Here is a 26194-nt window from a genome sequence, read left to right on the forward strand (position 1 = left end):
TGCTCATGGCTGTGGTAATAGGTTGGGTCTTGGTCTGCACAAAACGTGGTGTGGGGTGGCTGTGCTTGTGGGAGCAAGGGGTGATATGAAGAGAGCAGTTCATAGTCCCTGCACCTGGATGCAGGTAGAAGAGTGAGAAGTTTTGCCTGTGTGCTCAGTCAGTGCTCACAATAGCAGCGTACCTGGTCTGGGGCTTCTGCCAAATCCTAAAGCCCCCTCAACTGGTGCAACTCCAATATAGGATTGTGGCATACTCAGTTCCTCTCCTATGTTTTCCCTCCTCTCTGTGGTTCTGCCCCCTCACCCCCAATCTGGGTTGTAAGCTCTTCAGGGCAGAAGCCTGCTGATATTACTCCAAAAATGTGCAGATGTCTATTAAAGCAGCCTTGTTACTTGACCCGTGTATCCTCAGGATTGCACCAGCCACTTCTTGCGTCTCTTGGAGGTGTGATCAGGAATAGCAGTTCCTGAAATGTGGGGCTCCTGTTCTGTAATAACTGAAGGTGTGGGCAAGGGGGGGGGGAGAGAGCACCCGGTAACGATATGATAATCTTTATTGTCATTGTCCCATACAGAACAGTGAAATTGAAAAAATATACATCAGACATTCAAAAACCCACAAGCCAGCTATTCCAGCTATCCCAGCCTGGTTAGCCCCTAAAAACTCTGATACCCTATAACTGAATAAGTGGTACCTCTGGTTATGTACTTAATTCGTTCCGGAGGTCCGTTCTTAACCTGAAACTGTTCTTAACCTGAAGCACCAGTTTAGCTAATGGGGCCTCCCGCCGCCACACCGCTGGAGGACGATTTCTGTTCTCATCCTGAAGCAAAGTTCTTAACCCAAGGTAATATTTCTGGGTTAGTGGAGTCTGTAACCTGATGCGTATGTAACCTGAAGCGTATGTAACCTGAAGCCTATGTAACTTGAGATACCACTGTACAATATACTCACATAAAGACTACCTTACACTGCGTTTAAAACCAAAATCGCATTTGGATAGAAACTGATAAGGCCAGAAATAGGGCCTGCTCAAAATGCCAGGCCAGCGCTCCTGAAGTTCAGTCAACTGAGAAGCTGGCAATCCTGCAGTTTCTTAACTGCTCCTGTTTTTCCAGCCTCCGCCTCCGGCCTTTGATGACACTCCCCGCCCCCTTCTTCCTCTTCTGTGAAACGCAAAGGGTTAACCCCCCCAACAGTCCAACAGAGCAGGGTGAGGGCAGGATACATCCTGCTGCACCACCCACATTTGGCTTCTCTTCCCTCCCTCCAACTTTTTTCCCCTCTTGCAGAACCCTTAATATGTTCCATATGGGCCCATCATGTGCACAGAGGCTTCCGATGGCCCTGGGGCTGAAGCTGTTGGTGGAATGGACACCCTGAATTCTGAATCACACCAAAGTCTCCTTCCAGCCCCTATGCAGGGTTTCTTCTTTTGAGCTGGCCTTCCCTGTGCAAGGGAGGGGGTATAATAAAGCTGATACGGATCTCTGTTTACCCCCACCACGCACTGCTTATACTGGACATATTCCCAGGTTGTTTTTATGTGCTCAGATTCTATTTAGTATTTTGTCTGGAGATGGAACACTGGGGGTCGGCACGTACTCAAAACTTGTTTTGGGGTGGGGACTTCTGGCAAACCTTCCAAATGGCCACCACTCCTTGCCAGACTTGGTGGGCTCCCCTGCTTCTAAACTTTTTTGGAAAGACCTACTTTCCTTTCACCAGAACCGAGGACATGCATGCTGCATTCTGCGGAGTGGATGCTCAACAGACATACTGCCATCATGCCTCTGGTTCTTGCTTGGAATTGGTGCCCTGTAATTTTTACAAGCAGGTCTTTAATTTGCTGCAAGCTGGACACAGTTTGAGAGCGAGAGAGGGAGAAAGACAAGCTTGTAGGGTGGAGTCAGGAGGTAGACTGCAACCAGCTCAGATTTTTAAGCAAAGGAGGAGATTGCCAAGGCCTGATGCTGAGTGTTGAAAAAAGCCCCCTAACCCTCTTTATTTCTGAGCCAGCTAAACACTTTCCTCTGGGTCCTGGATTGCCTTCCTTTCTGACTAATGTGGCGGCTAATCGTGGCAGTAATTTGTGTGGTTTTTCAGTGCCAGTGATGGGTTTAGAAAATAGATAAGCAACAGCTTTGTAACATCAGGCGTGGACATTTACAGGGTTCTCATGCAGAGGTTGTCAGGTGGGCTCTGTTGGCAGGGCTGGGCGGGGGATAGATTCTGTCACATTGGACCTGCACATTCTAATTCAGTTAATACGGATTATTTATTTCTTAAGCAGAAGTGCAGTTAGATAAGTTTAGGTTCTGGATTTAATGGTTTTAAAGGGTCTTCCTCTTGATGATAATGTGCATTACAGGCAACTCCCAATTTAGATGGAGGTTACGTTTCAAGGCACCACGTGTTTAAATGAATTCGCATGTATTTGAAACACCGTTGAAAAAGCCTACCCCCTTTTGCAGTGTTTTTGGGTTTGGTGTGATGAGCGCATGTGCGGTCACACACTTTGGACGGGCCTAAAATGGTCGCTGCCTCTACTTTACTTCAAGATACAGTGGTACCTTGGGTTAAGAACTTAATTCGTTCCGGAGGTCCGTTCTTGATATGAAACTGTTCTTAACCTGAAGCACCACTTTAGCTAATGGGGCCTCCTGCTGCCGCTGCGCTGCCACCACGCGATTTCTGTTCTCATCCTGAAGCAAAGTTCTTAACCCGAGGTGATATTTCTGGGTTAGCAGAGTCTGTAACCTGAAGCATCTGTAACCTGAAGCGTATGTAACCCGAGGTACCACTGCACTGGCTGTGTGTACAACCAAACTTTTAAAGTACAGTATATTGCTCCCCTCAAAGAATCCTGGGAATGGTAGTTAATTCCTCACAGAGCTAGAAATCCTAGCACCCTCAATAAACTACAGTTCCCAGGGTTCTTGGTGGTGGTAAGAAACGTGCGTGAAATGTGTGCTGTGCACACAGCCATGGAAAGGCAGCCTTGCTGCTCATCCTGCTGGGTGGGACTCTGGACTCACTCTGCCCTGATGGCAACATTGCCCTCAAGACTCTCCTCTTATACTTGCTTTCTGGAAGGTTCTGTAGTGGACCCCCAGCCCGTTTTATTGCAGGCTTATGGATGGTGTGTAGGAGTTCTAATCCATGTTAGCGACTGGGGTGTTGATTATGTTCCCTCCCGGAGGATGAAGGCATGGCTTTATGCAAGTGGTGAATCAGAGAGAACAGAAAGGGTGTGTGAGTCAATGAGTCCCTTCGTAAATAAAATGCATATATATCTCAGTGCTTAATTTCTGCAGGAGAAAAGGGGCTCTGAGGGTCAAACCTGCTTTGAACCAGGTTTCCTTAATCCTAAGAGTTTGGGGACAGGTGCTCGTCACTCGGACAAGGGCAAAGCAGCTAAGCTTCCTTTATTATTACTAACAAATCTCCCAGTACTGGTACTGAAATCAGAACTGAAGGTTGAACATGTGGCCCAATCGCCTTCTCAGTCCAGCCCGCGGACAGTCCAGAAATCAGGATGTTTTTACATGAGTAGAATGTGTCCTTTTATTTAAAATGCATCTCTGGGTTATTTGTGGGACATAGGAATTCATTCATTCCCCCCTCAAAAAAATAGTCCGGCCCCCCAGATGATTTGAGGGACGGTGGACCGTCCCACGGCTGAAAAAGGTTGCTGACCTTTGCTATTCCCACAATCCTTGTTCCTGTCTAGCCGTAGCCCCTCCATCTTCCTGCCAACACTGCAGGCCCCAAATCCCACACACCTCAACCCATGACTGTGCTCTGCCTTAACTGTCAGGTCTGTAGCGCATTTGCTTCCTGCCCCAGTCTGGCTGGCAGAAAGACGGAGGGTGTGCATTTTGGTGCCACCCCACTGACGGAAACAGTGGGGCACAAAGTTAATTGACCCTGAGAATGCCAGAGTGAAAACCAGGAAGAACAGTAGGAGAGACTGCAAAGGATGTTCTCTTCACAGGTTTCTTCAAATACTCCCACTAAGGAGCACTGCTATGTGTGTGTGCATATAAAGGTAGACTTGGAGCTGTTTTGTCCCCCACTGTGATTGCTGCAATTTGTGGGAAGGGATTAATTCGTCAAGGGGGGGGGGGGCGGCGCTGGGAACCTGCTTTCGCCAGCAAAGGCTGCGATTTGCATTTTTATTTTACCCAGAATCCTTTGTGTGGCAGGGTTTCGCTCTTTTCCTCTCCCCCACCCCCCGCAGGTGACAGCCTTATGTAGGTGACTCCTGGACAGATTTGACACAAATACTGCCAGACACAAGTGGCCTTGGATTGGCAGCGAGGCTGTCTGCTTCTGAGAAGCCTCGAAGCCTTTGCAGCCCTAGAGAGGCTGGGAATGGCACTTCTGTCAAGTCCATCTCTCCATGGGAAACATAAAGATACTACAAAAGGGTTTCTTTCACACACACACACACACACACACACACACACACAGGCTTAATGGTTTTTAAAAGCCCATCCAGCCTCCAGTTTTGTTAATGGAAAACGGAGCTTTAATTGTGTTCCAAGCACTTTCGTACATAAGTGGTCTGAGGGATTTTCCTCGCGACCCCCAATGACCCCCTCCCTCTGTGCAGGCTTCTGGGTTCTCTTGACACCCCCACCTCCATATCTCAGTCCCCACCTTTGCCTTATCCATATCAGTGTCTAATCCCTGCTTTGAGACTCATTAATCCATTTGACCCAGCCTGGCTTGCATTACAGGGGTGGGTTGTGAGTTTGGGGAGGGGGAGGATCTTTAAAGCCCTGTGGGACCTGCAAGCAGAGCCTCAGGCAGGAATAGCAGTGGGGGGGTGGGGGGGGTCGGGACCCTGATGCAGAAGGGACCCCTGTGCCATCTGTTCCTTTCACTCCACAGTGCAGATGGTGTCAGCACATTTGCGGAACAGGTAACCCCCTGGGGGATAGAGAGCTTGATGGGTTTTCTCTTTCCGTGGGGCAAGGGGAGAGTAGGAAGGGGCGTGGGTTTGCCATTTGGCTCTTGACCAGCTGCCCCACATCGCCAGAGCTCAGATTTGTGTGGAAAGAACATGGCGACTTTCTCCTTCCCTCTGCTCCCTGCTAACAGTTCTTAACTTTCATTATTATATAGCCCGGTCAGTGCCCATGTCACTTTATATAGATAGGAATGGAAGGTCCCTGTCCCCAAGGAGCTTACATCCTAAATTTTGAAAGTGGAAGAGAGTACAAAAGGAGAGTTGTGGGTAACAAAGGCTTAGGATGACTTAGAGCAATGCAGTTAGATCAGGTATGTCCAAAGTGTGTTTTGGGGGCCTAATTTGGCCCGCTGGTCGGTTCAATCCGGCCCCCATGGCAGTTTATTTCCTGGGGGTAAAATCCTAAAAAAACCTGAACAACCAAAAGCTCAACAATTTCAATCCTAAAAAAAAGGTCAACAACTTTGGTTGGCCCTTTGGTCGGCCCTCATAGCCCTTCACTTCATCAAATCTGTCCATCTTTGAAGTTTGGACACCACTGAGTTAGATGGATTTAAGCGTCATTTGGGGATAAAGGCCAAAGCCTGCTTAGAATACCTGTTTTCTTCTTGGAAACCTTCCTGTTCCCCTCCTTGGTGCATGGAGCAGAGTGTAGTTACTCAGCTGCCAGCGCAAGGCACTCACCTTGGGCTGCTCCAGAAGTCAGTGAACTCTGCAGCTGAGGCTAAGCCCTACTGAACCCGGGCTCAGATGGCACCCTGCCCTTCCCAGAAGGTACATGGAGCAGCCTGGAGGCTCACTCCTGACTCGGGTGCGGCAGGTAGGCAGGCTCCGGAAGTGCAGCAGGCGAGTCAGAGCTGGCAGGGCTGAGCCCTACAGGTGAGGTCACTGGTCGGGTTAAGGTGGAAGTGGGAACTTTGGGATCAGGGAGGGGAGGCTCCGTTCTGCCTGTAAGCTCTATTATCTGTGCGTACAGCTACAGATTGCGTGGAAGGGCAAAGCACACGTGAAAGGGGTTTGCATTTAGAATCATGTCAGGTGCCGTTAAACACTGGAACTCTTTCCCATGGGTTGCTAAAAAGTGCTGCATTTTCGTTTAGCTAGATTCTGCAGCGATTGGTCCATTAATGGCTGGAAATGGCTCCAACGCAGGGGAGGGACTGATCATACTGTGTGAGGAAAGCCTGAACTTGGGAGGGTTTGTTATATGCTGAAGGAAACCTGTTTGTTATATGCTGAAGGAATGCTGAAGGGCATTACGGAGGTGATGGTTTTCCGATCTGTGGGTGACAACTGTGATAGTCCCAAGAAAAATTGCTTTAATAGGTCCCCTTATTAAAGATTTTCAGAGGAGTTATATATCCATGCACATATCATTTTGAATGTGTAAAATGCTTTACAGTGCTTTGTTCCACCTTCAAAATAGTTTTCTGGAGCAAAGAATAGTTGCCTCCATTTTATAGATGGTGGACTAACTGCATCTGATGGCCATAAACTCATGCGTTAGAATATGGGTTGCTGTTGAAGTCATCTAAAATGTGCTGGGATTTAAGCTGGGGAACTGCTTTTCTCACACAGCCTCCTCCCTCAGCTATTTTTCCTTTCAGTGGGGCTCTGAAACTGGAACTAAAGCCCCCTGGGTGAGTGGGGGATGGGGAGGAGAGGGAAATGTCAGGTGAGGGCAAGTTTCAACACCTGCTTGCTGTCTGTGCACTGTAAATTTCCTGCTTTGCTTTCTATGAATTCAGCATGGCCAATCTTCTAGCACAGGGGCAGTCACCCGGGCGCCCCCTCTCTGGATGTTGTTTTTCAGCTCCAGCTCCCACCCCCCAGCCAGCATGGCCTGTGGTTGGGGATGATGGGCTCCACATTGGCTGTCCCTGTTCTAGCACCTGGTTGTGCCACCATTGCGCATAGTTCAGCCCTAAGAGAAAGTGAATTACACAAGACAGACTGAGGTTCCAAGTGCGTTAGATCCCAAGTTCTGTATTGATTCAGGGTCTTCTCTCTCCCACATGTTGCATTGGTGTATCCTGTTGTGCCTGGCACTGGAAGTTTTAATAACTCCTTACTGGTATCTGTCTGAACAAAGAATAGACATGAACATTTAATGGTGCAAAAGGACAGAGGGGTTCTGCTCCACAGCTGTTCCTTGTAATGTGCCATTGAATAAGATCCATGATGTGATCGCATGGTGCTGCGCATTACTCCAACTTCACCTCGCATCATTAACTGTCATGGCAGGGAGCACACGGTGTGGCTACGTGGTAAGGCTATATCATGTCATGCGTTGCCTTCGAGTAGACATCACAAGAAACAGAGCAGTGGCTACTCATAGTTTACAGCCTGAGGAACAGAGGAACGGAATCGTAATGATTAGCCTGAAGTAGTAACATCTATTTATTTGAACACACATACATACACACACACACCCCAGACCTGTGCATTCATTTTAAATATTTGTATGCCTTCTATCAGTTTAGTACCCTCAGTTTAATGATGGTGTGTGAACTTCTGGGCTTCACCAAACACTTTGTCACACATAATGATCATTAAACCAGTTTGGTGGACAGACTTGTAAAATTCTAAACTTGTGTGAACCATTTTTTAAAAAATTACTGGTTGTCCTAATAAAATATACAATTGTATCCATGTTATTCTCTCCCGCCCCCCTCCTGTGGGAACTATACAAACACCATTTGGGATAAGCCGACAACTATTGTTCCAGGTGCGCAATTCTTTGCACTCAGATGTTCCCCTCATTCCTCACTGACCCAGACTTAATTTCGGACTCTGATCTAGCTCACAACTAGATTCCCCCTCCTGCTTTCCCCAGCCACACACACAAATTGCTCCATAGCCTGTGCTCCACTTCTAGATTTCGCCACCTTAAAGAGGCAGGTAGGTTCCTGTTTGGGCCGTGCTGTTTGAAACTGTTTGGACTGGCCGTTGCTAGGAATAGAGGCAGCAGGAGGAATTTTGACTTCTTCCGCGCGTTCTTAGGAGCTTCAGAGGGACCTGGAAAGCAAGGAAGTGTTTGCACGGGCTTCCCTTCCACAGGGGTGAGTGAAACCCAAGTTTGTAGGCTTCAGCCTTTTCTTCTGGGGATAATACTAGTGGGGGAGAGAAGATCTTAGATGCAGGGGCTGCTTCCTCAAGCAACAGGCTTTGCCTATAGTTAAGAACGGTAGCGCCGGAAAGTTCTGGTCCTTGGGCATGATCCACCAGGGAATTCCATGGAAGCTCTATTGAAATCAGTAGTAGCTGGGTAAAGGTTTCCACACATTTCAGTGGATCTTGTGCAAGAGAAGGTCCGAGTGGATTGTACCCCAAAGAAGCTGCTGCCATTTCTGTTTTCTGTCTCAGGCACCAAAATGTGCCAGGCCAGGCCCGCTTGGAAGTTGCTGGACCTAGTTCTTTCTCCCCATTTGGTGGGTATATGTGTGTGTGTGTGCTTGTTGATAATGGAGAAAACAGACCCTTCACCCTCCTGCTGAGATTGCTTTCCTTGCACTGAGGCTACTATCAATTGGATAGTTCAGTATCAACTCTTGTCAGTTGGTCACCCAGAATTAGTAAGAGAGAGAATAGGTTATAGCTTTATTTTAGATCATTTCCTGTTTCCTGGCAATTAGAAGTTCATAACTTCGTGAAATAGAAAAAACCATTACCGTATTTTTCGCTCTATAACACGCACCCGACCATAACACGCACGTAGTTTTTAGAGGAGGAAAATCCGTAGGCATTTCCTCCATAACACGCACAGATATTTCCCCTTACTTTCTAGGAGGAAAAAAGTGAGTGTTATGGTGCAAAAAATATGGTAATTTGAGGAGAGATTATGGGGTCCTGGACCATTACAAAAACGTGCAGCTCCTTGCTAGTCAATGTCTGTTACAGTATTTTAGATAAGTAAACAGAACTGAAGTTCCAGTTCAGAGAAAGCTATTCATCCTTGGGAGTGCCACTGAAAGCTAAAGGAATAAATGAGCTGCGGCCGATTTAAATCTATTTGATTTCAGTGGGTCTTAAGTACAGCCAACCTTTTTTTTTCTGAATTGTTCTGATCATCACTTGCTAAGTGCCTAAAGGCCTCGACCAGTTGTGGAATCCATGTTAAAACACACACACATATTGTGTGTGAGATAAAGTGCTCTCTCTTTCTTTCCCTCAAAATATCTTGAAGAATATGATTGTAGGCTGAGGTGTGGTCTACTTGTGAGTCTCTCTCCACCTGTTGAAAACTAGTAAAGCAGAGGAGGAAGGTACAGAACTGTTTTCAGGAACCCCCATGTAGCTTTACAGCTTCTTCCTAGACAGGCCCATTTGTTCCTCCAAGCCTGACCTGGCTATAAATGCTTTTAGGCGGAATAGGCATATTTGCCTGGGCAACGTTCCAGACTTTGGACTTTTCTAGGTTACTTCCTTGCTCCTCACTGCTGTCTAGATAGCTCTCCTTGCTTGTCCTCTACCTAATTTCCTTGTTTGCCTCACACTCTTACAGTCTCCCAGCCCCCTGACCCATCTGCAAGCCATCTGGTTTGGGTCTTCCCCAGTACAGTCAAACCTTGGTTGTCGAACGTAATCCATTCCGGAAGCCCATTCGGCTTCTGAAATGTTCGACAACCAAGACGCAGCTTCTGATTGGTTGCAGGAGCTTCTAGCACTCCAGCAGAAGCTGCATCGGATGTTCGGCTTCCCAAAAAAGTTTGAAAACTGGAGCACTTACCTCTGGGTTTTTGGCGTTCAGGAACTGAAATGTTCCAAAATGGAGCCGTTCAGGAACCAAGGTTCGACTGTATTAGAAACTCACATATATAAGCTAATCGCCAAATACAACCCTAAACCTTGGTTATGGTCACCACAACAGAATGTCTAGGTGCCATTTTTTATGGGGGTTGTTGTTGTTGTCTCCCATAAAAATGGTGCCTAGACATTCTGTTGTGGCAACTATCATCATCATTATTAATGATAATAATTTTTATTTCTATATTACTTTATATTTTAAAGAAAAAAATACCAAAGCAGCATACAACACGTTAAAACATCAGATAAAACAATTCAGAATAAAACAAATTAAAGCTTCAAGGAAAATATTTCAGATCCATCTCTAAGGGACATATGGCTTTCCCCATATTTATTTACCTACTTTATTTTATGCCACTGCCCCATAGCAGAAGTACTCTAGGAAGCCAGAGTGGTGTAGTGGTTAGAGTATCAGACTAGGACCTGGGAGATCAGAGTTCAAATCCCCACTCAGACATGAGTTGGACCCGGGTCAGTCTCAAAATGCGCCATGTGCTGGTGGAGTTTCTGACACCGGTCTTCTTTTGTTCCAGGTGGGAGATTTCTCAGTTTGGGCTTTTTGCTAATCCTCAGATCTGCTTCTGCATGAACTTCCTGTGCTTCCTTGATGAAGACCTTCCCCCAAACTGATGCCTCTGAAGGGCACCAAGTTGGCGAAGGCTGCTCTCGGTTCTGGTCTGGCTTTGCTTCTCCTGACAGACTTTTGCCTTCTGCTCTTGGGCTGCCTACAGCCAAGTACACGTGGTTATTTATTTCTTTTCCTTCAAAGGAATGTGGTTTTAAAGACCCCCTCCTCCCCCTTTTCAGGGCAGGGCCTAAGTCTATGCTAACAGTTAAGATTGTCTGAATAGCTATCTTCACTCTATCTCCAAGTGTCTTTAAAAAAAATCTACCCCCACTTCCTTCCCTCTGTATGAAAGGATTATCCTCTTATCTTTTTTTAAAAAAATGGCAGAGGCTTTAAACATAGTTGAGGACTGCTATCCCCTTGTAGATCTTGCTCTTCTTTAATTTGCTTGACCTTTGGTCCCAGTTCCTGTCCTTACAAGTCTGCCATCTAAATCATTTTGCGTCTTTGTTGCTGTGGTGTGATCTGGTTCCTTAAAGCGTGATGCCCCACAGTGTGAGTCACTGGTTTTTCGTCTGCAGCCTAACCTGCCTAAAGTTTGCATGTTAGTGCCAACTCTATTTTACTCAATAGAGGAGGTTCTTCTCTATGTAAACAGAAACTTTCTTTGGTAACCATTTACCATAGAAGGCATGACTAATCTTGTCCTGTACAGTATAAGCAACTATCTGCAGAATGCATGGGCAGGATAAGGAAATGGCCTTCTATTCTTGTGTAGGGTGTTCATGCTTTAGTTCAGACTTCCTCAAACTCGGCCCTCCAGATGTTTTGAGACTACAGTTCCCATCATCCCTGACCGCTGGTCCTGCTAGCTAGGGATCATGGGAGTTGTAGGCCAAAAACATCTGGAGGGACGCGTTGGAGGAAGCCTGCGTTAGTTCCTTTATCTCAAAGCGCCAATTCTATACTTTCAACTTGTCCTGAAGTTGTGCAGAATTTAGGAGTGGGATCTCGCAGCCAAGAGATCAAGGAGTGTCCCCGTGCTTCCATCACGATGCCCTTCAGTCGAGTTACCACCGCAGAATTGACAGGGACGACAAGACCCTCTTAAACAGTGTATTTGTCACTGGTTGCAATGATTCCTTCTTAGGCCTTAATGTGGAGACCTGAGACTTTAAGGAGGTTTCTGAGGGAGATCTTGAGGCCAGTTTCAGCAACCCGCCAAATCAAATGGTAAAGCCATTTCTTGGGTGGGTGCTACTTCAAGAGCATGCAAGGAAAGGAAGGGAGAAATGGATTTCCCAAGTGGGTTCTAGGACACCGCCAGATGGGTGTTGTTTTGCCTTGCTTGAAGAGGTGGAAAATGCATCTCTTGACCATTTGTGAGTGAAACGTTTCATCCCTTCACATAGAAAACTAATATGTCAGTGAGAATGGCTCTGGTTAGACTTCTCCCTGACAGGCTGGTTTTCTACATACAGGGGGTGTTTTTAATTATTTGCAATAAATTTAATCATACAGGCTGAAGTGTTACAGTCTAGGAAAAGTTTTATAAGCTGCAGGAATTTTGAATAGGTTTAACTTAAGATCTCAGGATGTAGGGAGATGTTGCTGCGTCCCCTTGGAAGAAGCATTGAGTCTTCATTGTGTAACTGGGCTCCTTGCTTGCTTAATATGTTTTTTTGATCTAGGCCGGGCTGGATATGTAAGTTTCCAGCTGCGGATGGGTGGGAAGCATTTTAATCTGAAAAACAGCACTGAGGAAAAGCATTCACAGCCATACACCTGCGCCACAGTCCCAGTGTGAATCCCCACACTCTCAACTGCCTTTTGCTAACATGTAAAGCAGGAATCCTCCACATGTTACTGGATTCCAACTCTCATTGGCCTCAGTCAGCAAGGCCAGTAGTGCTCAGGATTATGGGAGTTGTAGTCTAGCCACATCTGGAGAGCCATGGGTTCCCCACTCCTGATGTAGAGATGGAAAATCCAGTAATGAGTCTTGGTTATCTAGTCCAGTTAGGCTTGCAATACTGGAATTGTTCATCTATTTTGCAACATCATGGAGCTGCCGGTGAAAATTTTCTTTTGGTGAACCTGTGTCAAAGTGCCTAAGGATGTAATTCCCAGACTACAGGCAAGGAAAAATAGGTATAGAGCCATTTGGGTGGGGTGGGGGTAGGCAGGCAAGGAGATGCAGATTGCTAGCTGCAAACCACAAATGGGCATGGGGCAGGTCTGCTCTTGAAGGATTTCTAAGACAATCAGGACACTAGACTAGGAGCATATCAAAGTCTGAGAGATCCTTCTTGAAGCAATAAAGGGCATACTGCCAGGCCTTCCTTCCTGTCTGAAAGGTTGAGCTCCATTTTCAAAATCTGAAAAAAAACCCACAGTTTTTGAACTGGTATTTTACATTTTTATCTCTGCTTTAATCATGTGTGTATATGTTTGGCCCAGGTCTTCAATTTTTAAAGGACCGCTTTTCATTCCAGTCCTTTTTTCCATAGCTGTGTCATTTCTGTGATAATAGCATGGATACCATCCCTGCTATTTTAAAAAATGCTGAACAATTTGAGAGCCAAGAGCTTCATTCATCATTGCTCTAGGGTTGCAGTTTTTCAGCCAATAGTGAACTCATTCTGTGATTGCTCTCCCTGGTTTACATATGAGATATTATGCGGGACCATGTCAAAAAACTTGCTGTGTTAAAATAAAAATTAAAAATAAACAGTGCCCCTCCCATATCCACCAATATAATACATCTCTTGTCTTAACTACCAAGTCAGTTACACCATTTAAAAAAAAGAAATTTTATTGCATTAACACAAGCAACCAGTAAGCATAAAGGTTTCCTTTAGGTGTTTCAGAACTGTCTCTTTAATTTGTTTTAATCAGCTCGTTGGAACATAGCTCGTAATTTGACATGACTCATTTTGTATTAAATATTCTGTTAATACTTGCTAAGTCATTGGAGGAGGGGACAACTCTTTCATGGATATGAGTTCTGAGTTCCTTCATTGAATGGTTAACTTTTATTTAAAAGAGGAGGAGCAGAAAAAGTCGTAGTCATAGACATTATCTTCTTTAGCTCATTTAGATATGGCGATATCAGGAAAAAAGTAGACAGTATTCTGCCTCAATTCCTCAGTGAGAAGCAAACCTATTCCCAACACTGCAGATTTCTGACTAGAGGCAGTGGGATGATTGTACTTAAAAGTAATTTATTTTATAATTGTAACTGTGTTTCATTACTTGGTTTTGGGTTTTAGTTGTTTCATTTTGATCTGTTCGGTAGCCTCCGGTGTACAGTATGTTTAACTATCCTGCCAGACACACAGGCCTCTTCCTCTTTAGTCATCTGGGTGGGTCACTTGTCTCCCAAGAATTCCTAGGCATAAAGTGATGGACAATGTTCCATTTCATAACCACCTTTTTTAATTTTTGACCTGAAGCTATACCTTTTGGGTAGGGAATATAATCTGCAAGGTCTTCTGGTGGAGCTTGTTTTATTATCTTAGGGCACAAGAGGGAGGAGACAGGACTCAGGAGCAGCAGTTGGGTCTCATGTGCCGACTGATGTCTGGTTGCTTTTCTGTTGCTTAGATCATGGGTAGGCAAACTAAGGCCCGGGGGCTGGATCCGGCCTAATTCTCAATCCGGCCCGCGGACGGTCCGAGAATCAGCGTGTTTTTACATGAGCAGAATGTGCTCTTTTATTTAAAATGCATCTCTGGGTTATTTGTGGGGCATAGGAATTCGTTCATTTCCCCCCAAAAAAATAGTCCGGCCCCCCCACAAGGTCTGAGGGACAGTGGACTGGCCCTCTGCTGGAAAAGTTTGCTGACCCCTGGCTTAGATGAACCAGACCAGATCCCCACCCATTGCCTTCCAGCAGAGGTGTACAGCTATTGTGGGTTAATAGGATCTATCTTTCACAAATCTGTGCCAGCTGCTTTTTAAATAACCACTTTTAAATCCATATACATATAAATGGGTTGTATCTGACGTTAGCTGTAATCAGAGTAAACCCACTTAAATTAATGGACATTACTATCTTAGGTCTATTCATTTCAGTGATTCTGTTCTTAAAGGTAAAGGTAAAGAGACCCCTGACCATTAGGTCCAGTCGTGACCGACTCTGGGGTTGCGGCGCTCATCTCGCTTTATTGGCCGAGGGAGCCAGCGTACAGCTTCCGGGTCATGTGGCCATCATGACTAAGCCGCTTCTGGCGAACCAGAGCAGCACACGGAAATGCCGTTTACCTTCCCGCCAGAGCGGTACCTATTTATCTACTTGCATTTTGACGTGCTTTCGAACTGCTAGGTTGGCAGGAGCAGGGACCGAGCTCACCCCGTCGCAGGGATCGGCAAGTCCTAGGCTCTGTGGTTTAACCCACAGGGCCACCCACGTCCCTGAGTCTGCTCTTGCTATAGCTTAATTGGATACAACCTAATATTTTTCTCTCTCTTCTCTTTCTGCTATATGCCTGTGCATGTTTGTGAGTTCTAGCTGAGAAGCCACACTGCCAATGCCAAATCCATATGAATGTTTTCTTCTACGCAGAATTGTGTGACTAAACACACTCCAGGTGGATAGAAGTGAACATTATTCATGATAGCCATGTGGAAAATGGTTCCCTGTATCATCCTGCCAAGTGGCATGGTTTTTGTTTTTGTTTTTTTAAACTGCATACCTGGTACAGATTTGTGGCAAAATGTTCATCTGAATCCATCCGAAGCCTTTTGTGTGTCTTCACAGGCTTTCAGTGTAGTCCTGAAAAACTAATAAATTGTAGTGGATGTTATGTACTGAAGTTCTCACCCTGGGCCAGCAGAGGAATACTGTAGATAGTTATGCAAATGAAGGATCGAAAGTGACGTTCAGTGATTGGATAGTTTGTATGCAAATGAAGGATCGAAAGTGACGTTCAGTGATTGGCTAGTTACAGAAAATGGTTACTGTTGCATTCTAGTGGAGCTCTATATAAGCAGGCTGACTGAGCTCCTCAGTTCAGTTCTGTCCCAGCTTACAAATAAAGAGCTGCTTTGGAAGAATCACTGTGTCGTCTGATATGTTCGCCCACAACTTAACAGTGGACAAATGGGAAAACCAACCTTTGTCTCTCTTGTCAAGCTTCTTTCTCCACCCTTCTCTTCTACCCCAGTGAATGTCACAAGGGGGCACTTACTTATATCTGGGTGGCATCAAGCATTTCCTGTTGCTGTTCTGCTCTTGCTTAAGAGGCAATAAAGTTTCTGGAGTTTGGCATTTTGATTGGTGTGTCCACTAAGTCTTCTAGGACAGTGACTTAAGCCACAGAGTGCCAACATGGAGACCATCTTCTTCTGTTCCTAGCCCCAACTCCATAATTTCCGCTTCTCATTTTGACCAGAGGTTCTCCCACAACGTTATTCAGATCTTCCTAAATAGAAGAAAGCAGTTCCTTGCTCTTGGAGTAGCTGGTGTATTTGAGTCATGGAGGTGTTGCCTAGAAATCCTTCCATTACTTAGCCTCTGGGGCTTGGAGGAGGCAAGTTGAAGTTGAGGTTGTTTCTGCTCTGTATATTTCAAAACCCTACAGAAGATTATATAGAACAAGGAGGGTGCCCAAAGGTGCAATTTCTTAACCTTTTAGAGAGCTTAATTTCCAGTGACTTACCTAGTTTTCTAAGGTAGGCTGCATGGAGAAGAAGCACTGAGATGATCTATTTAAATTCCCAATGGGAACTTCTCCCTGGGACAAGCCCTGGCAAGACATCTAGGTGGAATTGCATCTCTCAGCTTCCAACTCGGTTAAGTGAAGGATTTGGAATATTATCAACAGCTTGGAACCAAACTAGTTATGATGTTATTCATGTCTTCAGCCCTTCTGTGACTTTAAAAATAAGTAAATGATTTGTGTGGAGCCAGACTGAGGTCATGGTGAGGGTGTTGGCTTTAATCCTTTCCCCCCTGTTTTGATCTCAATCAGAACCACCTTACGATCTGTCAGGGAACTGCCATCGGAGCCAGAGGCGGAGGGAAGGCTCCAGAGCAATGCCAGAGAGGGTCCCAGCAGGGAGAGAGGCAGCCCATCTGCTGGGGAAGGAAATCAGCGTAACACCAGGGATGAAGGGGGGCAGATGGGGAAATCGGAGAGGAGGCTCCAGGACTCTTCACCGGAGACCAGTGGGGAGAGCACGGGTCCTCCGCTGCCCACACCCTCCCTGCGCAGAAGACTTCCGCGCAGGGAAAGTAGGAGGAGACTTGGCGTCAAAGAACTTCTTTGCTGGAAGAAGTTCAAGAAACGCCCACTGACGGATTCTGCCAGCGATTGAGACAGCCACGAAGTGAAAGGCTGTCTAGACAGAAAGGGTTCAACCAGGTAACCTAGCCAGGAGTGGTGGCAACTTACGTACGAGCAACCCCTAGAACCATTACACAATCTTTAGATAAAGGGACACATACAAATTTAAGAAAGAAATAATAAAACCTGGTCCCTCATTATTTGCAGTGGGAGGAAAGCTCCCACCGGCACCAAGGGGGACTTTCCCTACTGCAAATAGCAGGTGCAGGAGGCCCAGTTCTGATAGGACCATGATGTGGACACAGCACCAAAGCTCCCATCTAACCATGCCACTGCTCTGATCTATATTCACACAAACACACTCTGCCCTGGCTTTGTTGTTGATGTTGTTTAGACAGCCATGTTTGCATCATCATCATCATCATCATTTTCTGGTCTTAACATGTAGCTCATGTTACAAGGTGACATTCTCCTGGTAATTACTCCTTATGTGTTCCTGTGACCATGCTCCGTGCAGTGAAATTGAGGACCTAATAAGATGTGGTGTGAATTGCATGTTAAAGTGTGTTTTGTGGTGTGTTTGTGGGGAAACCTGAGCAGCCACAGGACCATGGGGGTGGGGGAGAGGCAGTTTGACACCCTATCTCTCTCCCACCCCCCTTTCATGGTCCAGATAAAATCTGTGCTGTTTGCATTTCAAGTGAAATGCAAAAAGCCACTTGAAATGAAATAGCAGCTTCAGGGAGTTTTGGTGGGATCACAGAAGTGGGAGACAGACAGACAGAGAGACAGAAACTTCCTCTTCCCACCTCCCAGAGTCCTGAGGCTCTGCAGGCTTTGCCATAGCTGCCATTTTACATAACAAAAATTAATATAATGCCTAGTTTTGCCTTGAGATGCCTTTAGACACCCTTCGATGCAAAATAAACATGGTCCGTTTCCCCCCCATTGTTTTACCACACTCAGAAGGTTAGCTCAAAAGAACATAAATATGACAAAATTACAAGCATACCCCACCTCATGGCGAGAGATTCCTGTGATAAAAACTTCTGTTAGCTTGCCATTAGCCTTACCCTCAGCCAGGCATGAAAAGAAAGGAAGGGACTCTATGCAGACATGATTCCAATGGAAAGGATATATACTGCTCGTTGTCTGTGAATTGATTTGTTATCAAACATTCTCTAATAAAAAAAATCAGAGCTGAGGATAGCAATTCTAGCAGGTAAAAGGTGCACCCCTCAGAATTGTCGCAAATGATGGTATGTATACACAGGTGGTGCTGTGGGTTAAAGCCTCAGCGCCTAGGACTTGCCGATCGAAAGGTCGGCAGTTCGAATCCCTGCGGCGGGGTGCGCTCCCGCTGCTCGGTCCCAGCGCCTGCCAACCTAGCAGTTCGAAAGCACCTCCGGGTGCAAGTAGATAAATAGGGACCGCTTACCAGCGGGAAGGTAAACGGCGTTTCCGTGTGCGGCTCTGGCTCGCCAGATGCAGCTTTGTCACGCTGGCCACGTGACCTGGAAGTGTCTTCGGACAGCGCTGGCCCCTGGCCTCTTAAGTGAGATGGGCGCACAACCCCAGAGTCTGTCAAGACTGGCCCGTACGGGCAGGGGTACCTTTACCTTTACCTTATACTATTCTGTGAGAGAAGCGGGTAGGAACTGTTTCTCCTGACCAGGGTTGGATCAAGACATTTTGGAGCTTGAGACAGAGAATCCAAATGGTCATGCTTCTCTGCAGCTCTTGTCCATTTCAATGAGCCTTGTGCCTAGGAACCTCCTTCTGGATTGTTCTCCATTGGTACATTGTGTACCTGAACTCTTTATTATTGTTTTTAAAGATAAAGTCTGGCAGATAAATGCTTGGCAGTCATGGACTAATGGTCTAGAGCAGGGGTCAGCAAACTTTTTCAGCAGGGGGCCGGTCCACTGTCCCTCAGACCTTGTGAGGGGCCGGACTATTTTGCAGGGGGAATGAATGAATTCCTATGCCCCACAAATAACCCAGAGATGCATTTTAAATAAAAGGAAACATTCTACTCATGTGAAAACACACTGATTCCCGGACTGTCCATGGGCCGGATTTAGATGGTGATTGGGCCAGCTCCGGCTCCCGGGCCTTAATTTGCCTACCCATGATCTAGAGTTAGGGGTGAGCAGTGAGGTAGCCAAGTTTGCTGATGAAACCAAATTGTTCAGGGTCATTGAAGCAAAGAGGGATGGTGATGAGCTGCAAGAGAATCTCTCAAGACTAAGCGAACGGACAGGAGTGGCCCACCCATGTTTCAGGGTGAAGCAGCTGCCCTGGCACCCCCACAGGTGGCATCAATGCAGCCTCAGCACTGGTTTCCAGAGAGATCTCGCTGGAACCTGCCTCTGTAGCTTTGCACCACTGCTGCGCTCCCTAGGTAAGGGACACTTTGGCAGTGGCATTGTGGTGGCAGGGCAAGGCAGCACTTCATGTTTTTACCCCAAGCGGAAAATTGGGACACACTGCCTCTGGAATAGACAGAAAAAATGGCAAATGCAATTCAACGTAAGCAAATATCAAGCAGTGTACATGGTGGTGGGAATAAAATTTTACATACCGGAATATACTTGCGGGATCTCAACTGGCAGTGACTGACCAGGAACGAGACCTTGGGGTTATAGCTTGATGAAGGTATTGACCCAGCTGTGAAAACAGGCAATTCTGTGTTAGGGATTTTATTTTATTTTATTTATTACATTTATATTCCAACTTTTTTCTTCCAAGGAACTCAAGGTGGTACACATGGTTCTCTCTCCACCCTGCCCCCCGCCCCATTTCATCTTCACAACAACCCTGTGAAGTAGGTTAGGCTAAGAGATTGTAATTGGCCCAAGGTCAGTCAGTGAGCTTCATAGCTGAGTGGGGATTCGAGTCCTGGTCTTCCAAGTTATAACCCCAACACTCTTAACCATTACGCCACACTGAAAATAATGTTACCTATATCATAATGCTGTTATGCAAATATATGGTGCGTACACACTTGGAATACTGTGTTCCGTATAAGAGATGTGTATAAAAATTGTGTGATGTGGTTGGAGAGACGTTTTACTCCATATTGCCTATTACTAGAACCCAATGAAGCTGAATGCTGGGAGATTCAGAACAAACAAAATAAATAATATCTCCACTTAGTTAAATTATATTAACTAAGTGGCACCCTCCAGCATTTGTCCAATATAAATAGGGACGTCCTATCATCCCCTCCAACATCTCTCTGATGAAAATCAGGACATCCTAAGGAAAAGCGGGACATTCCAGGATCAAGTCAGAAACTGGGATGGCTACTGTAAATCCTGGACTGTCCCTGGAAAATAGGGACACTTGAGGGTCTGTAATTTGCCTCCCACAGGATAACATGATGGCCACCAAGTTGGATGGCTTTAAGTAACTTTATGGAGGATGAAGCTATTAATGGCTACTAGCCATGATTCCTATATTTTACCTCCACAGTTGGAGGCAATGTGTCTCTGTATATCAGTTACTAAGAATCCCAAGTGGGGAGAGGGCTCTTGCATTGAGGTCCCATAGTCGTCTTGTTGGTCATTGTGAGATCAGGATGTTGGTCTAGGTGGACCTTTGGTCTGGTCCAAGAGGGTCCTTCTTACATTCTTAGGATCTCTGTATCTCTCTCTTAATGGAAGCCGAAATTGCCACGAGGTGACCATTCACCTTACCTTGCGAAAGGGTCAGTTTTGCTCTTGGAACACCCTATATTGAGGGGGTCCTCTGGGCTGGGATCCGCAGCCTCAGCCTCCTTCCACCTTTTTGACCCTATAGCTCTGTCTCACAATAAGCTCTGCTATTGCTGTGTTGGGCATTGACATCTGCATCAGCTTGCATCTCTAAAGTAGGTGGGGTATAAAAAGTCCCATGGCTTGCGAACTGGGCGTTAACTGGATCAGGCCAGAGCATGAAGGGGCATTGCCTGCACTGGTTACCATTGAGTTTCTGAGATCAATTGGACTTTATTAGCAGTAGAGCATTAAAATTCCATGGTCTAAGATATGTTGAGAAACCCTTTCAACCATACAGTCTTCTCCAAGCTCTGAGACTGGTAGATGATACTATTTCTGTTCTTTAGGGCAGTATTTTCCAGTAGTGCTTGGGGGAGGTGGCATTCTCAGTGGTTGGCAAACTCTTTTGTGAAACCCTCTCACTCGGGAGACTTGCCAGCCCCCATCATTCCTCTTTTACAGCAAGGTAAATACTTTATTGTCTGTAGGGAAAAAAGCCTTCTTTGTTTAATTTAGTTTTTAATTGGCATCTCTTAACTTGTTTTGGCTTCTAAGACTGCATATATTTTATTGCAGCTTTTACTTACATATTTGCTTTTAACAGGACTTTATATCTTAAAAAGTAGAGCCATGCATTTTTCTTCCGCTCTTTTGTGATTTGAATTTGCTTAATAGTCACTCTGAGTTTGCTATGGAAAGGCACTTAATCACAAATGTGTGTAATAGTAATAATTTATTATTACAGTCAAAGAGCAGTTCAGAAGCACAACTGAGACACAAATGTGTGTGTTTGTTTATTTGTTTATTTATTTATTTAAAACAGTAGTTGCAGCTTTTCTATGTGATGCAACTAGGCCAGGAAACTAATTCTGATCTCTGAAGAAGTGTCATATCAGTCATTATGATGGGCTCGCAAGTCTGTTCTGCAAAGCAGAGTTATTAAATCATTATTTTGCTTTCAATGTAAAGAGTTAAACGCCTAGAGACTTTTATCTTAGGCATTATACGACTTGGCTTATTATATGTAATAAGCCAAGGCTGTTCCAGGCTGTCAACCCTTGCTTCCACCCTTGTTGAAGGCACCCCAGTTCCCTCCTGGGCTAACACTTTTTGAGGAAACCTTGAGGCTACTATTTGTTTCTTTGTTTCCCACATTTAATATCCTACCTTTCCTCCAAGGAACCTGAGATGGTGTACATGGTTCCTGTGCTTCAGTTTATCCGTAGGTTGTTACCCTGTGGGGTAGGTTAGACAAAGCGACTAGCTGAAATCATGGCTGAGTGAGGATTTTAATTTTGGTCTCCCTGGTCATCAGCCAGTACTCTAACCACTTCATCCCAACAGAGTGGATACTGCAGGGTTGCCTTTGTTTCACTATCTTGCCTTGTGTTTGTTTTCTTCCTCCTAGGTCCTGCTCAGCCCCCTCGGCTCCTGGTCAAGAGCCTCTCCTTGGAGCCTAGTCCAGAACATCGCTCTCCAGAAGCTCCCCAGCGACTCATCTCTGATCCAGGACCTGACAGCAGCGAAGGAGAAGCGGCCAAACTCCGGCCACTCAAACGACCCCCAGGACCAAAACCACAAGGTATATAGGCAAGTCTTCACCCCCCAGTGAGCCCATCCCAACAAGGCTCTTTGTGGAACTTCCCAGGAAGAAAGTCTGCAAGCAGAGCAAACTGGCTTTGACAGAGCATGTGGCTTTCCTATTCCTTGCATCAGGCCCTGTGGAGAAAGTGGGGTGAGATACAAAAATACAAACATTTAACATAAAAAAAGAAAAAGAAAAAAGCACAAAAAACCCAAAAATCCCTCTTTTTTAATTTCTCATCTTTGATTAACTTATTTTCCTGACTTCCTCATGCCTCCCTTTTTTGTATCCCTTTTAAAAATTGGTTCAGCAAATTCATATCCCATTAGTTTATCCTTAATTATTTTTCCTCACATATTATAGCTTCAAATTTTCATCGTTGGTGGTGCAGTTTTGAAAGGTTTGGTCCGCCATCTTGATTCAAAATGGTGTCCAATTGACAAAAACCTTCTCCTTGATCTCAAGAACCATCGTGCAAAATTGGGTTACAGCATGTGCCAAGCAAGCAGACAAGCAAACAATTTTTCAAAATATATAGTAGGGTATATTTAGAATTGTTTTTTCAGTCAAGTTTGGCTCCAAAAGCAGCTGGCAATAAAATCCAGTGCAGGACATGTTCATATTTGTGTATGGCAGATTCCTCTACCAGAGGTAGGCCAGGATCCAGACTTTTCTCCGGAGAAAGGGTGGCAGAAGGAGATGGGCTGGGTGTAGGGTGCTGTTGGGTTTTGGTTGTTTGTTACCTGATGGTAATGATGCCAGTCCACAGAAGCAGCCCTTCTGTCAGTTGTCTTTGCTGGGGGTTTGTATATAGTATCTATATATTATGTGTGCTTTTAAAAAAATAACTTGAATTGCTTTTCCAGTCCCTCCTAAACCAGCCCATCTGCAGAGTATCCAGCCACTGCGTCTCCCTGAATCCATCCCCCCACCTCCATCGCGACCACTCCCTGCCGATCCCCGCTTAAGCCGCAGCCCCCTGCCAAAGGATGGATTGGGACCATTATCTGCCGTCTCCTGCCTCATTGAGAAGTTTGAGAGGTGGGTGCTTTAGTAGCTTGCAAGGCCCTGCCTCCCTGGGAATGTAGCTGGTGCTCCCTTCTGATGTTATGCTTCCTGCCATAGCCACTGTGAGGGAGTGCCACCAGTTTGGCGGTATAGCCAAACTGGAAGAGTGCTCTGGAACACTTCGCTTCCAGATGAACAGCAGGGAGCTATGGCTGTCCTACATGTTAATTTCCTAAGGCCTCTGGCTAGCCTTTGAGTCAGAAGACAGAATGCCAAGCCAGACGGATAGTTGGACTGATGGAGTGTGCCAGTTCTTAACTCTATTTTTAGTCAAGGGCTGCTACTTCTCTTACTTCCAACGCAGTAGATTCTACTTCCCTTTCCAAGGTGAGACTAGAACAAGCAGCAGGTCTTGCTTTAGAGACTTTCGTCCCAGAGAGCCTGACTGTGTTTTGATTTGTTGTTGCTGCAGGGAACCTGTAATCCTGGCTGTCGAGCAGGCCCCATCGCCGTGCCCCAGTCCAGACCTCCAGACCCCCGAGACAGGTCCCATGGAGCCCTCGCTAGACGGCCCGACTTCACTGGAATCGGCAGAGCTGGCTCACAAACTCCTGGACCTCCTGGCTCTGGAGGGAGGGCCAGAGCCTGCGGGTGGTGCTGCCTGCTTGCCGTCTCACGATGGTGGGAAGCTGGCCAACCGGGACAGTGGCATTGACAGCATCAGCTCCCCATCTAACAGCGAGGAGATCTGCTTTGGGGCTGACGAGGGCACAGGAGAGGGAGTGGGGCCGCCCGTGCCTGCTGCTGTCATCAAGCGCCGCTCAACCCGGGATTCCGAAGTGGACAGTGACATGGACGATGGCAGTGGGGATGAGGCTGAGCTGCTACCGGAGCTCCCTCCCCCACAAGCAGAAAGACAGGACTCGGAGGAGGTGAGAGACTTGGACTGGCATGCCTGGGTGTTAGTGTGATCACCCGCTCACCCGCACAGCTGATGGCTCTTGCCAAGCCTTTTCCTGAATACGATGCTCTTTACTGAGGTCAGAAGCAAAACTGGGGGATAAATAACAGGGGACCGGGGTGGGTTGGGGTTGCACATCGATTAGAGAGGTGGAAGCGTGAGCAGCCTTGTCCACTTTTGTATTGTGATTCAGGAATGGTTAGTGAATACGGATCTGGGTCGTATCCTTGTCTGGTAATGCCAGCTCAGGTGCTGAGGGTAGGATTGTTTCTGATGGACTGAAATTCACTTAACGGGCACTACTTACTCCTCAGAATATTTTCACTGCCTGGTTTGATTCACTCACAGGGTGGTAAAACACTGCTATCTCATTTGCACAGCTAAGCAGAGTCCAGTATGGTTTCAGATGGGATGGGAGACTGTGTGTTGAGATTCCTGCATCTAGGGCGTTGGACTAGATGGCCCTCAGGGATCCCTTCCAACTCTACGATTCCATGAGAAGCGGGGATTCTTATCCACCTTGAGTGGCTGTGAGAAAGTGAACCAAGGAATTAGTGCAGTGTGTATTTCACAGTCATTTCTAGGCCAGCGGCTGAGGAGTGGGGGGCCATAGAAGATACGAAAGTGTTTTTGGGGAAAGTGGGCTAATCTCACGCCCAGTTTCACGGGTGCACGAAGTACAGGGCAGATGGGTGAACGTGGATTTTGTTAAGTTCCCCACAGAGATTTTAATTTCTCCCCTTGACAGATGACAGTTCCACAAAAGGTTTTCCGAATTGCCAACGAGCTTCTCCAAACAGAAAAGGCCTATGTGTCTCGCCTGTATCTGCTGGACCAGGTACCTAAAATACAACGGAATATATCAAAACAGCTATTGGGTGTCCACAGTTTCCCCTCCTGAAGCCTTTACAGGCGAAATATAGCATCTGTGCTGCAAGCCATGCCCCACTGCAGCAGCTGGAAAACTCAGCCCTGTTCTTTGGATTGTGGATCTGCTCTTCCAAGCTGCAGATACTAGAAAAGGGATTTTGGTGTAGAATCAGCATGGGTTTTCCCTTCCCTTCCCTTTGGATTTATATACCACCTTTTTGCCAAGGAACCGAAGGTGGTTTACAGTTTTACATTTCTCCCACCCACTCACCAACAGATAAAATACAAACACAAGCAGACCCTTTGTCCTTTTCACAGGGCAGATGATGCTGATTGGCCCTACAGAGGGAGGGGACACCTTGACTGGCGCAGGCTCTGGTGATGTCTCCACCTGCTTCCCTTACTCTTAGCCTTCTTACAGGGCAGAATGGGATCTGTTGGCCAAAGTGTTGCTGGTCTTCAAGTCCCATCATTCCTGTTGACTGGCCATGGTGACTGGGCCTGATGGGACTCTCTCCTATGTTGCTGAAATGCGTTCCCACCTCCTAGGTCTTCTGCGCACGTCTGCTGGAGGAAGCACGCAGCCGAAACTCTTTCCCGGTGGACGTGGTGATGGGTATTTTTGCCAACATCTGCTCAATCTACTGCTTCCACCAACAGTTCCTGCTCCCAGAATTGGAGAAACGTATGGAGGAATGGTGAGGACAATTCCATTGGCTTAACATTTTGGTGCAACTGCCTACAAAGGTTTGTTTATGTGACACTCTGCAATCTTTTGGACCAGTGTTTCTCAAGCGGGGGCCCCCCAGGATATTCCAAGGGGGCCACATGTGAAAATCGTGTAAATGGGGGGGGGACAAGGCATGAGACTAGGGGGCCATAAAGGGAAATGAAAAGTGAAGAAAACAGAGAGGTGACCAAGAAAAGAAAGCAGAAAAGAAAACAGAGAAGCAGAGGGAACAGAGAAGTGGCCATGCTTCCCAGTGAAGGAATCTCCACGTGCACTCCACAGCAACGTCGCTTCTGATTCCTGCTCCCTTCCACTTCCACTTCGGCACACCAAGCTGTCCAGTAGGACGGGGGGCCACAGGAAGGAAACAAGGTCAGAAGGGAGCCATGGTCAGAAAAAGATTGAGAAACGTTGTTTTAGACAGAAGTCCTTCCAAGCCCTACCTGGAGATGCCAGGATTGAGCCTGGGAATTTCTGCCTAGTGCTTCTTTTCCTTCTTGCTTCACTGCCCTTCTCTCAATCTCTCAAGCCTGGCTGGTTGGGGCCGATGAGAGTGGGAGTCAAGCAACATCTGGAGAGTTGCCCACCCATGTCCTGTTCTCCTAAATACTTCACCCTTTGCAGGGAACCATAGAA

General features: G+C 46.4%; 2 protein-coding genes across 2 annotated transcripts in view; one reads left to right on the forward strand and one right to left on the reverse strand.

Moving 5' to 3' along the window:
- Positions 1-26194, reverse strand: part of PFKFB1 (6-phosphofructo-2-kinase/fructose-2,6-biphosphatase 1) — a 294172-nt gene that overhangs the window by 12880 nt on the left and 255098 nt on the right. The gene's annotated exons all lie outside the window — the stretch shown is intronic.
- Positions 1-26194, forward strand: part of FGD1 (FYVE, RhoGEF and PH domain containing 1) — a 45503-nt gene that overhangs the window by 8602 nt on the left and 10707 nt on the right. The window contains 5 exon segments of the mRNA XM_081894998.1: positions 21813-21986; positions 22856-23030; positions 23470-23929; positions 24707-24796; positions 25378-25526. Of these exon segments, the coding sequence (XP_081751124.1) occupies positions 21813-21986; positions 22856-23030; positions 23470-23929; positions 24707-24796; positions 25378-25526 (1048 nt within the window).

The sequence above is a fragment of the Podarcis melisellensis genome, assembly GCF_964234715.1.
Source record: "Podarcis melisellensis genome assembly, chromosome: 17".
Taxonomy (NCBI): domain Eukaryota; kingdom Metazoa; phylum Chordata; class Lepidosauria; order Squamata; family Lacertidae; genus Podarcis; species Podarcis melisellensis.